The 19309-nt window shown below is 48.3% G+C and overlaps 1 protein-coding gene across 8 annotated transcripts in view; it reads right to left on the bottom strand.

Moving 5' to 3' along the window:
* ank3b (ankyrin 3b) overlaps positions 1–19309 on the bottom strand; it is a 737210-nt gene that overhangs the window by 47192 nt on the left and 670709 nt on the right. For all 8 annotated transcript variants that reach the window (XM_043712330.1, XM_043712329.1, XM_043712328.1 and 5 more), the window contains 6 exons: positions 18587–18712; positions 16921–17043; positions 16470–16496; positions 14756–14840; positions 5019–12650; positions 4373–4447 (listed from right to left, as the gene is read on the bottom strand). In XM_043712330.1, the coding sequence (XP_043568265.1) occupies positions 4373–4447; positions 5019–12650; positions 14756–14840; positions 16470–16496; positions 16921–17043; positions 18587–18712 (8068 nt within the window). The remainder of the gene's footprint in view (positions 1–4372; positions 4448–5018; positions 12651–14755; positions 14841–16469; positions 16497–16920; positions 17044–18586; positions 18713–19309) is intronic.

Here is a 19309-nt window from a genome sequence, read left to right as displayed (position 1 = left end):
ACCACTGCTCTGAAGATGAACGAGGGAGAGTAACTCTGAAGATGGACAAGGGAGATCCAGTAGATGTAGTGTACCTGGACTTTCAGAAAGCTTTTGATAAAGTCCCATATATAAGGTTAGTGAGCAAAATTAGGGCGCATGGTATTGGGGGCAAAGTACTAACTTGGATTGAAAGTGGTTGGCTGGATAGGAAACAAAGAGTAGTGATAAACGGCTCCATTTCGGAATGGCAGGCAGTGACCAGTGGGGTACCGCAGGGATCAGTGCTGGCACCGCAGCTTTTTACAATATATGTTAATGATATAGAAGATGGTATTAGTAACAACATTAGCAAATTTGCTGATGATACTAAGCTGGGTGGCAGGGTGAAATGTGAGGAGGATGTTAGGAGATTACAGGGTGACCTGGACAAGTTAGGTGAGTGGTCAGATGCATGGCAGATGCAGATTAATGTGGATAAATGTATGGTTATCCACTTTGGTGGCAAGAACAGGAAGGCAGATTACTACCTAAATGGAATCAATTTAGGTAAAGGGGCAGCACATAGAGATCTGGGTGTTCTTGTACACCAATCAATGAAAGCAATGATTGAGACGTATAAGATTATTAAAGGATTGGACACTCTGGAGGCAGGAAACATGTTTCCGCTGATGGGTGAGTGCCGAACCAGAGGACACAGCTTACAAATATGGGGTAGACCATTTAGGACAGAGATGGGGAGAAACTTCTTCACCCAGAGAGTGGTGGCTGTGTGGAATGGTCTGCCCCAGAGGGCAGTGGAGGCCCAGTCTCTGGATTCATTTAAGAAAGAGTTGGACAGAGCTCTCAAGGATAGTGGAATCAAGGGTTATGGAGATAAGACAGGAACAGGATACTGATTAGGGATGATCAGCCATGATCATATTGAATGGTGGTGCAGGCTCGAAGGGCAGAATGGCCTACTCCTGCACCTATTGTCTATTGCTCATCTATTGACCTTCCTCCTTTCGTCTAAATGCCACCCTGCTTTATAAACCATGTCTTCATTCCTCTGTAATTGCTCTTATCCACGTCGAAGAGACTGGTCTCAGATTCGAGTTGCTCTCCCTCAAACTCAATTTGAAATTCTACCACATTGTGACTGCTACTCACTGGAGGATTCATCACTGTGAGATCACCTATTGACTCCCTCTAATCACACAGTACTAGATCTATTCCCAGATAGAATCTACAATGTACCACTCCAAGAAAACATCCCTGAGGCCAGTTACAAATTTGTCTGCTCTGTTATGCTGATTTGTTGAATTCAAGATCGCACAGTGGGATTTTGAAGAAGAGCAGAGCTTTGGTTTGTCCCCTGGCAGAGAATTCCACAGGCCCTCCCAATTTACCTCACTTTCTCCTTGTGAAATATTACTGGCAGAGAATTATTCACCTTAGAACCAAAGCAACAATCATTGATCTTCAAAAGTAATGTATTGTGAGAAATGCTTCAAGACAGTTTCATGGTTATTCTTCGAACGTTATTAATAATGTCACATTGGTGCATTTTGATGGGTCCTCAGCGCGCTGGAACTTATTCAACGGGTTGTCCTACACGGCACAATATCTCAACTGCAAATACTTTCAAATACACTTGGCTCCAAACATGGGAATGCTGAAGGAAAGCTTATCTTCCAGTCTCCTCTTCACTCAGGCAGATGGTGACAGTCCTGACTCACTGCACGAAGTTATTTGATGGGCACAGTCCAACACCAAGATGGAAGTCAAGCTCACCACAGCCTGAAACTTGTACCCACAGGGTCATGCTGAGAAATACCAATGAAACTGACGAGCATTGGAGTATCAAAGCAGGTTTGCCTTCTTCACCTTTGCCCAGGAGAAAACCGGGCAGCAAGATGATTAATCCTGGGTTATTTTGTTCCAAAGTCTATGGCACTCATGATGGGCACCCAAGCCATCCCTTTGTGAATTGTAAGTATTTCCTTCAGATAATTTACAAGTGAAATAGTCTAATGAGAGCAATCTATCTTCCTAGGTATGAGACATGTCTGCATATTTGAATACTCACTATACTTGGGTTTGCCTTTCCATTGACAAGAAGAGAATAGTGTTACCACTGATCCTGACACTATTCCAACAGCTTGGAATATCAAATATCCAAAAGATATCCAGTGGTGTGCGTGGCCATTAACGATACTGGAAAACTTGTTGTAGTCATCTTTCTCATCACTGCTTCAGAGGTTTGTTGGTTGGGGGTGATATTATGATCTAAAACTTGCATTAGCTGAGCTCTATCCTGACCCACCAGATTTGCCAAATTATTCTCCAATGATGCCCAGTTTTGTTCATCCAAATACAGAGCAGTCAAAGGCAGAACAGGGACATGGCATGTAGTTAGAAGACAGCTCATGCCATTACCAGACATCAAGAACCAATTACCAGCCACATCAACACACAGTGGCTGCAAAAACAGGTCAGAGACTAGGGATAGTGCAGCGAGTAACTCACCTCCTGAGTTCTCAAAGCCTATCCACCATCTACAAGGCACAAGCCAGGAGTGTGATGGAATACTCCCCACCTTCCTGGATGGGTGCAGCTCCAACAACACACAAAAAGCTTGACACTGTCCAGGCTAAAGCAGCCCCTTGATCTGTCAACCTAAGCATTAACTTACTCCACCACTGGCACACAGCAGCAGCTGCGCGCACTGTCTAAAAGATACACTGCAAAACTTGTCAAGGTTCCTTCAACAGTACTTTACAATGCAATCTCAACCAACTAGGTGGACAAGAGCGTCAGATGGATGGCAACACAGCCTCTCGCTCCAGGCCACACACCATCCTGACCTGAAAATATGTCACCATTCCTTCACTCGTTACTATGTCAAAATCCTGAAACTCCCTTCCTAACAGAGCTCTGGTGCACCTACACCCCAAAGACAGCAGTGGTTCAACTCAACAGCTCATCGCCACTTTCTCAAAATGAACTTAGGGATGGTCATCGAAAATGCCAGTGAGGATGCCCACGTCCCATGAAAGAGTAAGAGAAAATAGTTATTTACTCAATAAAAACATCTGTACATCTCTATTAAATCTCCTCTTAATTTTGCGTGCTTGCAGAAAAGTCTCTAACCTTGCGAGATATCTGGAGCTCCACGTCCCTCATCCCACTCGAGGAAATCACTGAGTTCCCGCCAAGGGCTTCGCATATCTCTAATGAGTAATGTCCTGAACTGAACAGAGGACTCCTTTAGAGGCCGATACAATGCATTCATGAAGGTCTGGCATAGCTTCTTTATTTTTGTACTCCACAGCTGCACCCATCCAGGCAGGTGGGGAGTATTCCATCACACTCCTGGCTTGTGCCTTGTAGATGGTGGATAGGCTTTGAGAACTCAGGAGGTGAGTTACTCGCTGCACTATCCCTAGTCTCTGACCTGTTTTTGTAGCCACTGTGTGTTGATGTGGCTGGTAATTGGTTCTTGATGTCTGGTAATGGCATGAGCTGTCTTCTAACTACATGCCATGTCCCTGTTCTGCCTTTGACTGCTTTGTATTTGGATGAACAAAACTGGGCATCATTGGAGAATAATTTGGCAAATCTGGTGGGTCAGGATACAGCGCAGCTAATGCAAGTTTTAGATCATAATATCACCCCCAACCAACAAACCAAAAACCTCTGAAGCAGTGATGAGAAAGATGACTACAACAAGTTTTCCAATATTTTGGATTAAGTAGAACATAAAAAGCTATTCATTCCTGATGAAGGGCTTATGCCCAAAACGTTGATCCTCCTGCTCCTCGGATGCTGCCTGACCTGCTGTGCTTTTCCAGCACCACACATTTTGACCATATCAACTTATCTTGCCACTTGCAGTTGAACTTTCACAGATCTATGATAACAGGTCTATGATAAAGGATCATTGATCACAGATCATGGATAATGGATCACTGATAATAGGTCTATGACATGGAGTTTGCACATTCACCCCGTGCCTGCACGGCTTTCCTCTGGGTGCTCCGGTTTCCTCCCACAGTCAAAAGATGTGCAAGTCAGATGGATTGGCCATGTTAAATTACCCATGGTGTCCAGGGATGTGTTGGGTTAGGTAGATTAGTCAGGGGAAACCCTGGATTACAACGATAGGGTAGGGGGATGGGTCTGGGTGGCATATTCTTTGGGGCATTGGTGCGAACTCATTGCGCAGAATGGCCTGTTCTACACTGTTGGGATTCTATGGACAATGGATCCATAATAACCAATCTATAATAATGAACATATAACAATGGATCAATGATAATGGTTCTGCACGGACTTTAGGAACCAACAATTTAAAAGTGCTCTTTATTTTCTTCGGGGTGTGAAAAGATGATAAAAATGAGCATCTTACCTGTCCAACTCAACCCAAGATGATCTGCTACAATGGCTGTCCGTATATCTGTCCGTTCACATGGGCTCTGAGGACCTGCGGTTTCAAACACTGTATTAGACCGACAATGCCATGCTTCACACATCACACCTACATTTCGTCAGGACGCTACTTGGGCCCACATTATCCCTGTCGATCTAAACAAGTGCAAATCCTAACGCGGATCTGAGGTAAAGTCCAGATTCAGAAACACTCAATGTAAAAGATTATACAACATCACAGTGTAATATCGAAAATGGATCCAAACATGCTGATAACACCCAAGAGCTAAGTTAGTGTTGTGTATCTGAAGGTGATGAACAAAACTATGTTTTTTTTTGTTTTTAAGCAAAAGATCTTGAAGTACCGGTGTTGCACCTTCTCGTCTGACTTACACATTAATCAGAAGACAGCAGAGAGGAAATCGCCTTCTATTCTCTGCTCAAACTTGGCCGGCATGCTTAATTAAAGGAGGACTATCGGATTACACTGGAGTAAAAAGGGAGAGGGGGAATACGAGACAACACAAACACCGACAATGACGACATGGCAGCTAAGGGAAGGTCACGCCACAGGCAATCACAAGTCATCATGCACTAAAGATCAACAAGTCGAAAATTTTACAAACTAGGCTTGATCTCCGCGGTGCGAGCCACGCGAGGCCCAGAAACCTGACTGCTTTCCTCCCCACCAGTCCTTCTACTGTTCCTTGTCTCACTGTAGACCTTTTCAACCTTTGATTTTAAAGGTGCTGCCTCCGGTCTCAAATCTCTAGGAGACCGCGATGTAACGGAAGGTTGGCCGGCCTCCGATAGGGATGCATTTCTTGACGTGCTGTCTTCATCACCAAAGATCTCTGCCTGCACTTTTCTCTCTTCATCGGCAAGTCGATCCACAAGTCTTAACGTCTCACCGCTAAGCCCTTTCAAATATTCAACTGAATGCTTACAGACCTCACTCAACTGCTCCTTCCCTGCTCTAACTGGTTTAACGGTGGCTGTGCTCGATCTTACCTTGACTGGTAATCTGGAATAAAACTGCCTCGACTTCCCTTTCTCGCCTCGCCCTGAACTGCTTTGGGAACTTGCCGCTGAGGGCGAATTAGTTTTGTCAATATTTTTAACGGGAAGTCTAGATTTTGCCTCAATACACTTGGCTGGATCTGCTTTTCCCTTTAACTCACTCGTCCTAGGCTGTTTCGTTGTGCATGCTGCTGACTTCTGCTCTTTCTGAGATGGAGGCATGGACGTTTTAACTGGTAGTCTCGATTTAGGCTTTTTTACTGGCTCCGTGGGTCGCCTATCTAATTTTGCTACTTCACTGGGTGGGGTTGCCAATGGGCCTGGATCGCTCTCATTTGTTGCGGCAGCTGATTCAATTTTGAGTTCACCCTCAGACTGACCCTTAATCTGACTGCAGTCGGTACCTGGGGCTGGGAAATCTAGTTGGCCGTTACAGTTACTCATTGGCAAATCGCTTAGTTTGCCACTTTCCTGACTCATCACCCTGGTCTCACTCTCTAAGACTGTACGTTCTGCGACCTGATAATCTAACAGCACGGCATCAGCTTTAACTTCGACCAACTCAGCTGCACCCGCATCTTTCTTCATCGTCATTGTAGAAGCGGAGATTCCCATTTTAATTGGCGTGCGTAATTTAGGATCAATTTTAGCAGCGATGGCCGACGAGGATTTTTCTGCTGCGTTGTCAGTGGATGCAATTTCCAGGCCTTCTCCGCTAGCCTGGGCTCTCTCATGCTTAACATGTGGTGGATCTACTGACACTTCAGATGTGTTGTCCCCTGACTGAAGCAGTGTTGTGACTACAAGTGTGTTTTTAACCCTCTCCCCCTTGTCCCCTGACTTCCCTTCAGCAGTATGCTCACCAATTTGGAAAAATTGGAGCCTTTCTTCAACAAAATCCCTCTTGCTCATGTCAATTGCACCACTGCGAGTCATCTCAAACATCTTCCCCTCATGAAATGGGAAGGGGTTAGGCTCACTAGTTGGCGTGCTCTCATCTGTTGGGGTTCTGGCTGGGGTTGTATCTGGTGTTGTTGCTTGGGACCTGTCCTCTACTGCTAAGCCAAAGGCTTTTTGCTCATCCTCTCTTAACCTAGCGTCAAAGACTTCATCGTCCCCTTGGCCATTAGACCATGGATCAAAGTCAAGGCCTTTGGTGGCAACAGTTTTAAACGGGGTTGCAAATTCTTCCTCTAGTTTGTAACTAAAATACGTATCATTAAACCGAGTTCTGTCAGGATGCCTGCCTTCCAAAGTGAAGATCTCAGGTCCTGGTTTACCATCAGTTTGCCCTTCGCCTTTCTTTTCAGAGGTTTTAGACTGCAAGGGGGCATCTTCTTCAGCGCCTACCTTCCCTTCTTCCTCAATCACTGCAAGTTTACCCTGGCTATAGGAACGATCCCCCTGCTTCACAATCCCTTCAGTGACCCAAACATCCATCTTCGTTTCTATCCCCTGAGTCAAGGACTTAGAGTCAGCATCGTCCGGGAAGCCATCGTCTTCGTCCTGCAGGTCATATCCGTCCAGGGAGTCCACCTCTGTGGCGTCGGTGTCATGGGAGAACTCGGCAGTGGTGGCGATGGAGCACTCGGTCACCGACTGGTCGTTGTTGCCGTTGGCGATGGCGTCATTCTCCAGGGGAGGGTCCAGGGCGAAGGCGTCGTCCTGTTGCTGGGAGGGGGTGGTGCCCCCCAGACTCTCCTCATGCAGCTTGAAGGTGTATTTCTTGAGCGGCGCTGGCTGGAAGATGGACTCGTCGCTGCTGGAGTCACTGTCGTCAGCCCCCGGGGGGGTGGGTGAGGGGGGCTGCACCCGGATGACAGGCTCCTTCAGGAGGTGCTGATCGTGCTCCTCCTGCAGGTTCAGCTCGATGGCCTCCAGCCTTTCCTCGGAGCCTCCTCTCCTCCGCTCTCGGCTAGTCCCTCGGCTCTCCCCTTTCCCAGGTGCCTCGCTGTCCAGGGCGTTGATGGGCGGGGGTGGCGGGAACTCGATGTATGCCACCCGGTTCTCCTTCGGCCGCTTCTCCCGCCCGCCCGCCTTCCCGGGCCAGGGCGCCGCCTCTTCCTCTTCCGACTCTTCGGACACCTCAGGGATGGGGCTTGGCTTCCCGAGCGCCGTCGGCAGCTGGGACGAGAGCTCGTAGCTGACCTCCTCGGAGCTGGGGGTTTCCGGGGTGAGGGGGCTCTTGCCGGAACTTTCGATGAGCGAGACTTGCTCCAAGGTGTCATCTTCGGGGCTGCCCTGAGGGGACGAAGTTGGCTGCTTGTGCTGGCGGACAGTGTAGAAGGTGCCGCGAGTCTCCTGCACCGTCCTGCTCTCCTGACTGATGGTCCTTTTGAAAGCTCCTTGGTGTGGGCCCGCCGTTTCCCTCTCGTACTGCTTGCCCATCTGCACGACACTGACGTATACCGGCAACGCCTTTATCTCCTTAAACCCTTCGATGCTGGCCAGCGGCGCCACCTTCTCCAAATACTCGACCGGACTCCGGTCGAAGAATTCGCTCAACGCCGCATCTTTAACCGGACTGAACTCCAGAGAGTCGGGCGACTTGACCGGGGAGGTTTCCAGATCCTCCCGACTGCCGTCTGCGTCCGTGCGATCGCCGTAGCCAGGAGTCGGAATGCCGGTGTCCACTACTTCGGAAAGCTGCTTCCCTTTCTTGGTCCGACCAAGGGTCATGCTGGACACGCCGGTGAGCGGCTCGGTCTTGTGGGATTTCACCAGATCACCGTTGCATTCGGCCATCTTGACTCCCAGTTTGGACTTTTCCTCTGAGATTCTGACAGGGATCTGTGACAGGCCAGAGCTCTCCTTTCTCACAGCTTTTCCTCTTGTCTGCTCACTGGTACGATCACCCTCCTCTCTCTTGACGAGCTCCGTGTAAACCATTTTCTTGGAAGGAGACGGCGCCACAGCCTCTTCTTTTACTGGAGGCCTGTTACTTGCCAGTAGCTCCTTCTCCAGTACGTGTCCGTTGATGTTAAATTCCGCCTGGACAATGTCGTTTTCCTTCAGGCTATCATGCACCAGCACGTGTGTAAGCTTGTCCCGGTGCAATTTGTGGTGGGAATTTCCACAGTTCTCCCAAGTCCGATAAACAACCGTCCTCTCTTTCTCAGGTCTGACCTGGGATGCAGGGTCTTTACTCAAAGGTGCCTCTTTCTCAGGTGACCGTACCGTGCCTTTTATGCCGAACGTCAACGGCTTGGGAGCAGTGGCCGGAAGTTGGGGAACGTTTGGCACAGCGTCCATCGCCTTCTGAAGGGTTGACAGCGCTGATTCGGTGCCCACGTTGAAGCAGCCAAGGTCTTTCAGCTTATTGGCGTAGGCCTCCTTTATTGTTGAGATAGCCCCCTCGGCAGCCATCTTGTGATTGCCGTCTCTCAAAGAAGACTGGTAGACGGGCAGCTTGCTCTCCCGCCCTCTCTTCAGGGGCAGGCTCTGCGGCCCTTCTGGCAGTTTCTTTTCGAGGAGGCTTGCTCTTCCTCCACCCTCGTCGTCACTGCCGGAAGCATGAGGCCCGGGAAACTTCCGGCACTTTCCGTCACCTTGCTCGGTCTGCTCGGGGTACCGCGGGGACTCGCCGTTTCTCGGCAAGGGGCGGGTCCTGATCTGTTTGCAATGGGTCACCAGTGGTGACGGATCCTCGCCCTGCCTCGTTTTCTCTCTTGCGCCCTCCAAAGGGCCGCTGAGCGCCGCCTGTGGGCAGGACGCCAGCAGCTCCGCCGCCCTCTTCTCTTCCTCCCGCACCGAGTACCTGCGGAAGGAGCGGTCGCTCTGTTTCTCTGGGCTCCCCTCGCCGCCTAGCGGGAAGTCGCCAAGCCGGAGTTTCTCGGCGCTGCCGCCGGTGGAACAGGGCGCCGGCCGCGTCCCGTCCCTCCCGCGCGGCTTCTTCTCCGGCGACTGCAGCTCGTCGTTCAACTTCTCCGTCTTGTCCCGGAAGAACTGAGACACCTCGGTCAGCTTTTCCTCGGCTTCCTTCACCGTCCTGTCCACCCAGTCCTCGTAGGTCAGCTTTTCCCGTCCGCCGTTGGGCCTGTCCTCGGTGAACCGCATCCACACGGTGTGCTTGGGGCTGCCGGGCTCTGGCGGGTAGTGGAGCAGTGCGACCTTCTCGTAGGCCTCCTCCTGGCTGCCACCTTTGCCCGTGCTTGCAGAGACCACTCCGCGAAGCTTGGCGACCTCACTCTCCTCTGGCGCAGAATCGCTCTTCCTTCTGTAATGGCCAGCCGGCCCCGCCTCGGCACCGAGGAGCTGAGGTTGCTCGGTGACTGACTCCTCGGTGTCCGAGTGCGAGATGTCCATCTTCTCGGAAAGGAGCATTTTCTCCGCAAACCTGTAGGACTCCCCTCTCAGCTCCGAGAACTCATCGTCGTGGTACTCGACGGAGTGCTGCGTGAGGAGCTTCAGGGTTTTATACGAGTCATCAGAGACCAGCTGTGCTGAGCTGGGCCGGCTGTCGTCGTCCTGGGAGACGGGTGTGTTCACCCTCGAGGATTCCATGTAGGAGGGAAGGGATTCTTCCGCGGTCAGCTCCTCTTCCTCTTGCTGCCCCTGCTCGTCCGGACAGATCTCAAACTTGGTCTCCCTCGCTTCGCCATCTTTCTGATAAGCAAACAGCTCCCTCTCCGGCTGGGATTTTGTCTCTCTGACAATGACCTCCGTCGGGTCCACTTTGTTCCCTTTCTCAATGTGCAACTCGATGATCCTTTCCACTTTCGGCTTCAGATTGGAGTCTTTATCGAGGTACATCATGGGCGCCTCCCCAGGCTTACTGCTTTCTGAAGGGACTGCCGACTTGTGCTCAAATAGACCGGCCAATTCTTTAGAAGGGTCACGGCCTGACTGAAAGGCCTTCATGATATCACGAACGGACATTGTCTCCTCTATCCTTTCGCTGGTTTTGCTCTCAGGGCTGGGTGGTGAGTGATAAACCATCCGAGTGGTGGTGGTGATGTGTGTCTCTTCTTTCACATGAACCTCCTTGGCTCGCAAGCCTTTACTGTCTTCGTCGTCTAGTTGTATTTTAGTTTGGAAAGCCTTCACCTTTTCCTTGATGGAGCCAATTGGCTTCTCTTCCATCTGTGGGAACACCTCCGGGCTTTGTGACGGAGGCAGTCCGTCCACTTTGGGCTCCTGTGTTTCGTCAGGCTCATAGCTCCTGATGACACGCACCACTTCGGTCCGCGTCTCCGTTATAACGGGAGGGATAGGAACATCGTGGAACAGAGGCTTGGGCCCGGTGCTCTCCGCACTCTGAGGGGCGGAGGGCGTCTTTTCACTCCTGGTCTCAAACCCGCTGTCTGACAGAGGACTCTTATCTTGATCATGCTGCGAGAAGTCATCTGGTGACTCCAGGATGGCTTCAGTCACCATCATTGCATCTGCAAGTTTACTCAGCTCCTTCTCTGAAGCAGAGGGCCGAATGGGAGATGGAGGCATTTTAAGTTTATGCTCAGGCAGAGGCATTGCTGGCTTCTGAGCCCTTCTGGAGAACATCTTTTCTTCCCCTTCCTTTCTGATGTCAGTTTGGCGATATTTGTCGGCCATCTTGCTGAAAGTATCAATCCCGAGATCGTTTGTCAAATAGTCGACAACTCTTGCCAAACTGAAGTCCTTCTCACCCCCGTTCTTAGTTTTCATGTGCACATAGGCACCCAATTCCTCGCTGGCCCTTTGCTTTGCTTCCTCGGCATCATCATAATCGAATGTAACCCATTCGCCATCCCCCGAGAGATCGCCGTTCGTCTGAGCTCCTTTGATGCCATGTTTAGTCTCACTCAGGCCGTCCTTCTGCAGGATCTCGCTGACTTTCACCAAGTCTTCCTTCACCTTTTCCACCAGCTTGAAAGGTTCTTCGCTCTCATCTTCGCTCCTCCCTCCTTTGGCGGACACCTCCGAGAAGGCCTTGTCGCTCGAGACATCTGTTTGCAAGATGGCCGTCATCTTCATCAGGTCTTCTTTCATCTCGGCGACATCTTTCAGAATTTCCTGACTCGAGGACAAAGTGGAGGCGGGAGCTAGTTTCAGGGCCGAGGGGGTTAGAAACAAGGAGGATTTCAGGGGGGACAAAGTCCGGGTAAACTGAGACTGAGGTTGCGTGCGTGATTCCGTGGTCAGTGATTTTATTGGCGATAACAAGGCGGCCGCTGACTTGGTCAAGGGGCTGGTGTCTGGGAGTCTCTTTAGCTGTGGCTCCGACAGCACGTTCACAACAGAGTACACCGGTACGGTCATGGTCGATGACGTCACAGACGTGGTGGTGGCGGACGAAGATCTCAACGTGGAATACAAGGACCCCGCGGGTGGTAACCGGATCGTCTGAAAAGCCGACGCTGTGGCGGGCGCCAGGGATTTAAGAGGGGAGAAGGAGACGGTGGTGGTGGCTTGATGGGCTTTCTCTGCCACATCCTGCGCAGCGGCGACAGATTTGGCAGCCAGCACGGCGCCTGGCGCTTTCTCAGGCATAGTGCCAGCCCCTTGACTGGAGAAGAAGGCCGCTGCCGAGGGATACTTGACGGGGGACACTGACCCATTGGTGGCTGGCTGGCCGTTGGTCGGCACGGCCGATTTGAAAGGTGAGAACGCGGCCTCAGCGACCGACTTGATGGGAGATGACCCCGAGCTGGTCAGCGATTTCATGGAGGTGGACAGGACCGTGGGCGCGGCGGTGGTCTTGAACGACAAAGTGGACGCGTACATGTTAAAAGCAGCCTTAGGTGAAGCCGGTGGGGTCATGGTGATGGAGGATCTCTCCAGCAGCAATCCAGCCGTCGTCGCGGGCGACAGCCGTGAGGAAAACAACGAAGCGGCTATTCCCTTCCCAGACGGAGATTCTGGCACTGCCGATGCCTTCACAGGTGAAGAGTTCAAAGCTGAGGAGGATTTCATGGAATACTGTGTCTGTGTCACTACAGTTTTGATAGGTGAAGGTGCGGACTTAAACGATCTGATCGGAGATGCTAAATCGCTCACGGATCTGACTGAGGACGCTGTGGAAGCTCCTAAGGTTGATTTGATGGGTGAAGAAGAGGAGACAGACCAGACTGACTTTAACGGGGACGCTGTCGGTGTGTTGGATGTCGAATTCGACAGAGATGCAATCCCGGACTTCACTGCTCCAGCTACAGAAATGGGAGCAGCTGCCCAGGACTGAAAAGGTCTTGTGGAAAAGACTGGCTTATAGGAGTACGGTGCCGGAAGAGACCTGGTGGTTCCTGTGCTCCGTTCAATAATTTCTTAAAAGGTTCCGGAAACAAAATTCAAATGAATCAACGAAAGAAAAAATCAACGAGAAAAATTAAAGAAACGGAAAGACGAGAGAGAGAGAGAGAGAGGAGAGAGAAGAAAGTTTGGTCAGTGAATCAGATTAAACCAGTTGGAAGGAAAAAGTATAAAACATTTCAAAAGGTATGGTGATTAATTCAGTGAAAAAGTCATTTGAATTACTCGGTGCAGAAAGAATGGTCACGCTTATTTCTCTATGTCTGACAAAAAATGCTCAAACAGTAACAGAAACAAAGCAGCAAGGATGCAGAAATAACTTCAGGAGACAGACACAGGATTGGGAATTAGGGATGAAAAGGCAAATAAAGCACTGACATGAAACAAACAGTGAGAACTGCAAAAGGAGACTTAAAGCTACACTCGACATCATGGCTCCTGCCATGCCCGGCATCACTGCCTTTAACCAGGTTTTCAAAGAAGTGGAAGGATTTGGAATATTGAATTATTTTGTTCCATTAACACCTCTAGAGAAACTCCTTTTCCTTCTTAAGCAAATTACTGTCCAAGGAGGAATAATTAAGACCAGTTAATGTTATGATCTTAACAGAGCCGGTACAACAGAAAATGCCAATATCTTTCCCTATCAATCTGACACACTTTCAATTTATCGGACAGTGAGTGATATTGAAATCTCTTGCTACATAAACACGATCCAAAAAGCACTATGCTTCAAAAAGGATTAGAAAATGACCAAATATTTCACTGCCCATAATCTATAATGCTGTGGTCTTTATTTCTTTACTTTTCAAATTTTATTTGTTTCCTAAAGAGTTGACCTTAAGTATCCGTACTTAAGATGCCACTATAATGCGACGACTGTAAATTTTTCACTGTATTCATTTAAGTGCATCTGACAATAAAGCTAATTCAATTCAATTCAATTCACGGTGTCAGCTTGGTTCACTGGCAGTGCAATCGTCAGAAACAACAGGACCACGTGTCACAACAGATGCTGGAGAACAAAACCAGGGCAGTCACTCCAGTGAGGTACTGATGGAGAGCTGTGCCATCTTTCAGCCAAGACGTTAAACTGAGGGCTCTCTTGAGTGAGCGTAACTGATCTAGTGGCCCCCATTTCAAAACGGAGAGGGTAAGTCAGGAGTCCTAGCCAATATTTATCCCTCAACCAACATCACCAAAAACCCATTAACTCAAGGCTCTTTGCTCCAATATTACTGAGCTCATGTCAAGCTTACTTCCTGCGTAAGAACATAAGAACCAGGAGCAGGAGTAGACCATCTGGCCCTTCAAACCTGCTCCGCCATTCACTAAGATCTTGGCTGATCTTTTCGTGGCCTCAGTCCCAATTACCTACCCTCTCACCATAACCCTTAATTCCTTTACTGTTCAAAACATTTTCAACCTTAGCCTTAAAAGCATTTACTGAGGAAGCCTCGACCACTTTACTGGGCAGGGAATTCCACAGATTCACAACCCTTCGAATGAAGAAGGTCCCCCCACAATTCAGTCCGAAATCCGCTCCCCCTAACTTTGAGGCTGAGTGCTCTTGTTTGAGTTTCACCCACCAGTGGAAACATCCTCCCTGTTTCTATCTTATCAATTCCTTTCATAACAGGAGAGAGTGCGCTTTAATAATTGTAATTTGGTTGGGGATTGAGTTGTAGACAGCACTTTACCATCACTTTGCCTTTAACTCTGTGACAGGTGTCAAAACCTGTGGTACCTTCAGTGTTTTCCGATTAACCGGTGACCCACCCAGGACAAAGACGAGCTCTCATTTTTACTGGGATTACTGCTCAAGAAACTGAACTTCAGACACGTAATACAGAAGAATACATCACCATCAGCATGGAATCAACTTTCATATGAGCAGCAAATTATATACATGTATATTAAAAAAATGAAATGTAATGGAAAAAAGTAACTTGAGTGGAGGTTTGCAAATCAAAGTTGGACCTGGCTTTCCAGATATACATCCAGACAGGTGACTATGGTAAAATACAGCACAATTTCAGCTATTCATGCGTTTTGTTTTAGAATTCAGAGGTCATGAACAGGCATCAAATAATATAAACAGCAAGGAGAATAGACTCACTCATTCCGGGTTCCGCTAGATAGCTGTAACGCTTGCGCAACGCCATGGATGCAAAAGACTGACGATGTTCTGAAGCTTTCTCGACCTGGGGGAAAAGACGACATGAAGCCATTTTGCCATCCAAATTGAAATATCTTCCATGAGATTTTCCAAAGATGCCACTCCTCTCCACAGAAATTTGTCACATAGAAGAGATCAAGGGGTCTAGGAACAGGGACTTGACTTGGATGGGAAGGGGTTGGCCAAGTGGTATTATCACTTGCCTATTAATCCAGAGACCTAGGTGGTATTCTGGGATGCTTTGTTCGAATCCCACCACCAGCTGATGGTGGAATTTGAATTTGATGACAAAATCAAATCCAGAATGTTTTGTCCAATGGTCACCAGGAATCCATTGCTGACTGCCAGAAAAGGCCAGTTGTTTCACGAACGTCCTTTCGAGAAGGAAACTGCCACCCTTACCTGGTCTGGCCTACATGTGACTCCAGACCCACAGCAATGTGGTTGACTCTTAACTGGGCAATAATTGTTGGCCTAGACGGACACACCCTCATCCCATGAATGAATAAAAGAAAATGGTCAGCCATGGTCATACTGAGCAGCACAGCAGGGCTGAATGGCCGACTTCCTTTATTTCTAAACAGCCAACTGAAGCAACATGTGTTCTGATGTGGCTGTCAAATCATCTCCCATTTTCCGCCCCCTGACCACATGCACACAGAATGTTTTAAGAAATGAAGTGACACATTCTTATATTAATTATTCTCAGATTAATCCTAACTCCATTAATTCCTCTTTCAGGTATGATATTGCTGCCTCCCCCAACTACAAAGTCAGAATGGCACAGTCCATGACTATCCCAGTTGTCACCATCAAGCCCAGGCCTTGCCGGGACAGAGGGAAATACTGTTCCTGCGTGGGGGGGGGGGGGGGGGGGGGGGGGGTGATCCAGTTTCCAGCAAAGCTGGGCTCAGCATGAATGAGGGTGAACAGACTGAAATAACAGGGAAGGGAGCTCACAAAATATACACAGGTGTCAAACTGGGCTCGACATTTCAATCAAATCTAGCTCCTTCAGTGAAAGGTGTAGCTATAGGTAAGTACATGTTAGCTTTCCGCCTGGTTAAACCGATTAGTTTTAGTAATAAAGCGTGTCACAATCTTTTTCTTACAAAGCGACTTGATTTTACAACAAATACCCTGGTGATTAATGCTGGTATAGGAAGCACGTTGTGAATTAAATCCCAGCTTCACGCTCCAGCATTAGACACCCAGGAATACTGGTTAACGAGCACACACAGGATGCGACCATTGAGCCATGGCAGTTGAGCCAGTCCTCACAATACAGATTAATGTTTCCTCTCTCTTCACCCGAAACCTAACCACATCGTAATGTGCTTCATTCCAGATATCACCGAGATAGTTGCCACGGCACCAATGCACAATTTCAGTCTTCCAATGGAAAATTCCACTAATGCAACACTCTGGGAAAATGGAACAGGATCATTTTGCCAGCTGATTTCGTAATTGCAAAGAGAAAACTGAAGGGGCTCGCCCTATCCAATCTGATTCAGCTTGAGAAGTTTGGCCAATGGACGCTGATGTGAGGAGAGTCAGGGTGATCACCGACACCAGCTGAACCCAACTGCAGACTGGCCCCTGCAATAACTCAAGAGTCGTCAAGTTTTAGACAGATTATCAGATTTTCCTTTACCTCTTCGTCTGGATCAGATTCAGTTTCCTTATGATCCCAAGAAGCAGTGCAGAGACAGGGAGTATTACAATGGACAGCAGGGAAAAGAAACATCAGATGTGAAAAGAGGATCCAGTCAGTAGCATGGAAGGCAAGCTGATTAACACAAGATCAACACAAGCCCAAAGCTAGCAAAACCAAAGTATTTAATGATTCCATTTACACAAAAGTCCACAACAAATGATGGAATATGCTACAGTATAGCTTTCCGAATTAGCACCCAGCACGAGGGCTTCATAAAGAAACCACGCTTTCATCGAGACAACCATCTTGAGGGGTGAATAAAACTGTAAAAGAAGGTGGAGAATCTTACAACAGGACAGTGTTTCTAACTTCTAAAGGCTCTTTAGCATATTTAAGGAAGTTCTCTCTCTCCAAAAGAAGACCTGCTTGTTAAAGTCTTTGCACATACTTTTTTGTGAGCTGGCAGGGTTATGTTCAGATTACAGATTGCTGCCTGTGGTAATCCTTTGGATGTTTTCGGTTCCTTGAGGAAGGACAGACGGCCACATGGCTCCTGGCTGTTGTCTCGGACCTGGAATGAAAAAGCATTCAACGTTACGTGACAGGCAACGCTGTTGAGCTGTCCGCCCTGGATTGACCAAGGTCATCGGAAGCTGCCTCGCCAGCGAGCTATCTTGTTGGCTGTTTGTGGGATCTTGCTGTGCACGGTGCATTGGTGGTCTTCAGAACCAGCAGATGCAGGGCAGTGCTCGCTGTACAACATCTAAACGCGTACCAAGGGAGACCTGTACTGCGTTGTTCATCCCGAAATCAACATCTGGAAAATCAACTATCTACTCAATGTCAGCAGATTGTGTGGGATCTTGCTGTGCCCAATTAGCTGCCATGTGACCCTACAATACAACAATGAATACAATTCAATAGCTGCACAGAGGCCCCAAAGACATGAAATGGTCAATACATACACAGGTCATTCTATCCTCTTGATTAAAGATTGCTTCACTCAGCATTAGATCAAGTTGTCTTTGTTTTGCAGCATCTTTATGCTGCTTTCAGCTACAAAAAAAAAGAAACCACTATTTTATGGCAAAGGTTTTGGAACTGGAAGTGCAATAGGCTGGTCACCACGTCCTTATCATCATCAGCTGGAGTTCTGAATGAAAACCCATTAAGTTAGCATCTAAAAATAGCACAAAGTACATCTCTCCCGGCACACTTAGAAGGAGTTTCAAAGTAGACATGAAGCTTTAGACACATGCCTCTTCCTTCCTCACTTATACAAAGTCGCTATTATGTCTATGCTTGGGGCAAGGACCACGAGGGAAGTGTTTTGCACCGAAACATTCGTGAACAAAATCAATCTCTGTCTGAATATCTGAAGCCTAACAAAGTGGTGATTGTTGCAGCCGGTTCCCATGCACATCCCCAGTTCCATTCAACAGGGGCAGCCATCTGAATCTTAAACTCTTGATGTGCCTTGCTAAATCTCTCGGCCTCACCCTGCTCCTGTTAAGACACATCCCCCTTTTGACCAGGTTTTCAATCACCCGCCCTAACATGTCTTCACGAGCAGGTGATCTATTTTGGACGGCGTTAGCCTAGGAGCTGGATCTGCTTTTCTCGCCTGAAATGAGAGATTCGACTTTGGTTGAACATTCCATCCTATACATGGAAGCTCTGAGAATGCAGCACATTCAGACAAAATCTGCCTTGAATCTATGACAAGAAGCTCACGAGTGAGAACACTGAACCAAACTGACTCCACTAGGAGACAGTGAGGCCTGCAGATGCTGGAGATCAGAACTGAGTGTGTGTTGCTGGAAAAGCACAGCAGGTCAGACAGCATCCGAGAAGCAGAAGAATCGACTTTTTGGGCATAAGTTCTTCATTAAGAATTTCCTGATGAAGGGCTCCGGCCCTCAACGTTGATTTTCCTGCTCCTTGGATGCTGCCTGGCCTGCTGTGCTTTTCCAGCAACACACTCTCAAACTGACTCCACATTAACCAAGCTATTGATCACCTGTCCTGATGTCACTTCCTCTTCCTTTGGCTGGTTACAGTCCAGTAGTGTGTCACTAATAAGGTGCATCAGTAAGTTGTTGTTGCTTTCTTACCTTCACACCAAAGGGCAACCGATTCTCTTTGAAGGCATAGAAGTTGAACACCAGCTGCTGGCCTGCTTTGGCGAGGGGAACCAGGTTTCCATAGCAATCCACAAAGATGGGTTTACCTTCCAGGACCTGTTCACAAGATTACAAAAAAGCACAACTGGTGACTGAAGGAAGGCAAGGCCGTTCTAACCAGCTTACGTTCAAGACATTTACAGAACAAAGCTCTTTGCAATCCCAGTCCTGGACAAACAAAGCCTATTCAAAATGATTTAATGGTTTCTCAATTCGGACAATGGAGCATAATCTGGAGAACTTGAACCTTGTGCTGCTTCTGCCTGCATTCAGCCTGGAGTCTGTCGATTTTTTACAATCCATTCGTAGGAAGTGGGCATCGCTGGCTGGCCAGCATTTATTGCCCATCCTTAGCTGCCCCTTGAGAAGGTGGTGATGAGCTGCTTTTTTGAATCCCTGCAATCCAAGTGTTGTAAGGTGACCCGGAATACCCTTGGGGAGGGAATTCCAGGATTCTGACCCAGTGACACTGAAGGAATGGGGATATATTTCCAAGTCAGGATGGTGAGTGGCCTAGAGGAGAACTTGCAGGGAGTGGTGTTCCCATGTATCTGCGTCCCTTATCCTTCTTGATGGAAGTGGTCACGGGTTTGGAAGATTCTGTCTAAAGATTTTTGGTTAATGTCTGCAGTGTATCTTACAGATGGTACACAC

This window comes from Chiloscyllium plagiosum, chromosome 22 (assembly GCF_004010195.1).
Source record: "Chiloscyllium plagiosum isolate BGI_BamShark_2017 chromosome 22, ASM401019v2, whole genome shotgun sequence".
In the NCBI taxonomy this organism is placed as follows: Eukaryota; Metazoa; Chordata; class Chondrichthyes; order Orectolobiformes; family Hemiscylliidae; genus Chiloscyllium; species Chiloscyllium plagiosum.
This window is presented reverse-complemented; position numbering and strand designations above follow the sequence as displayed.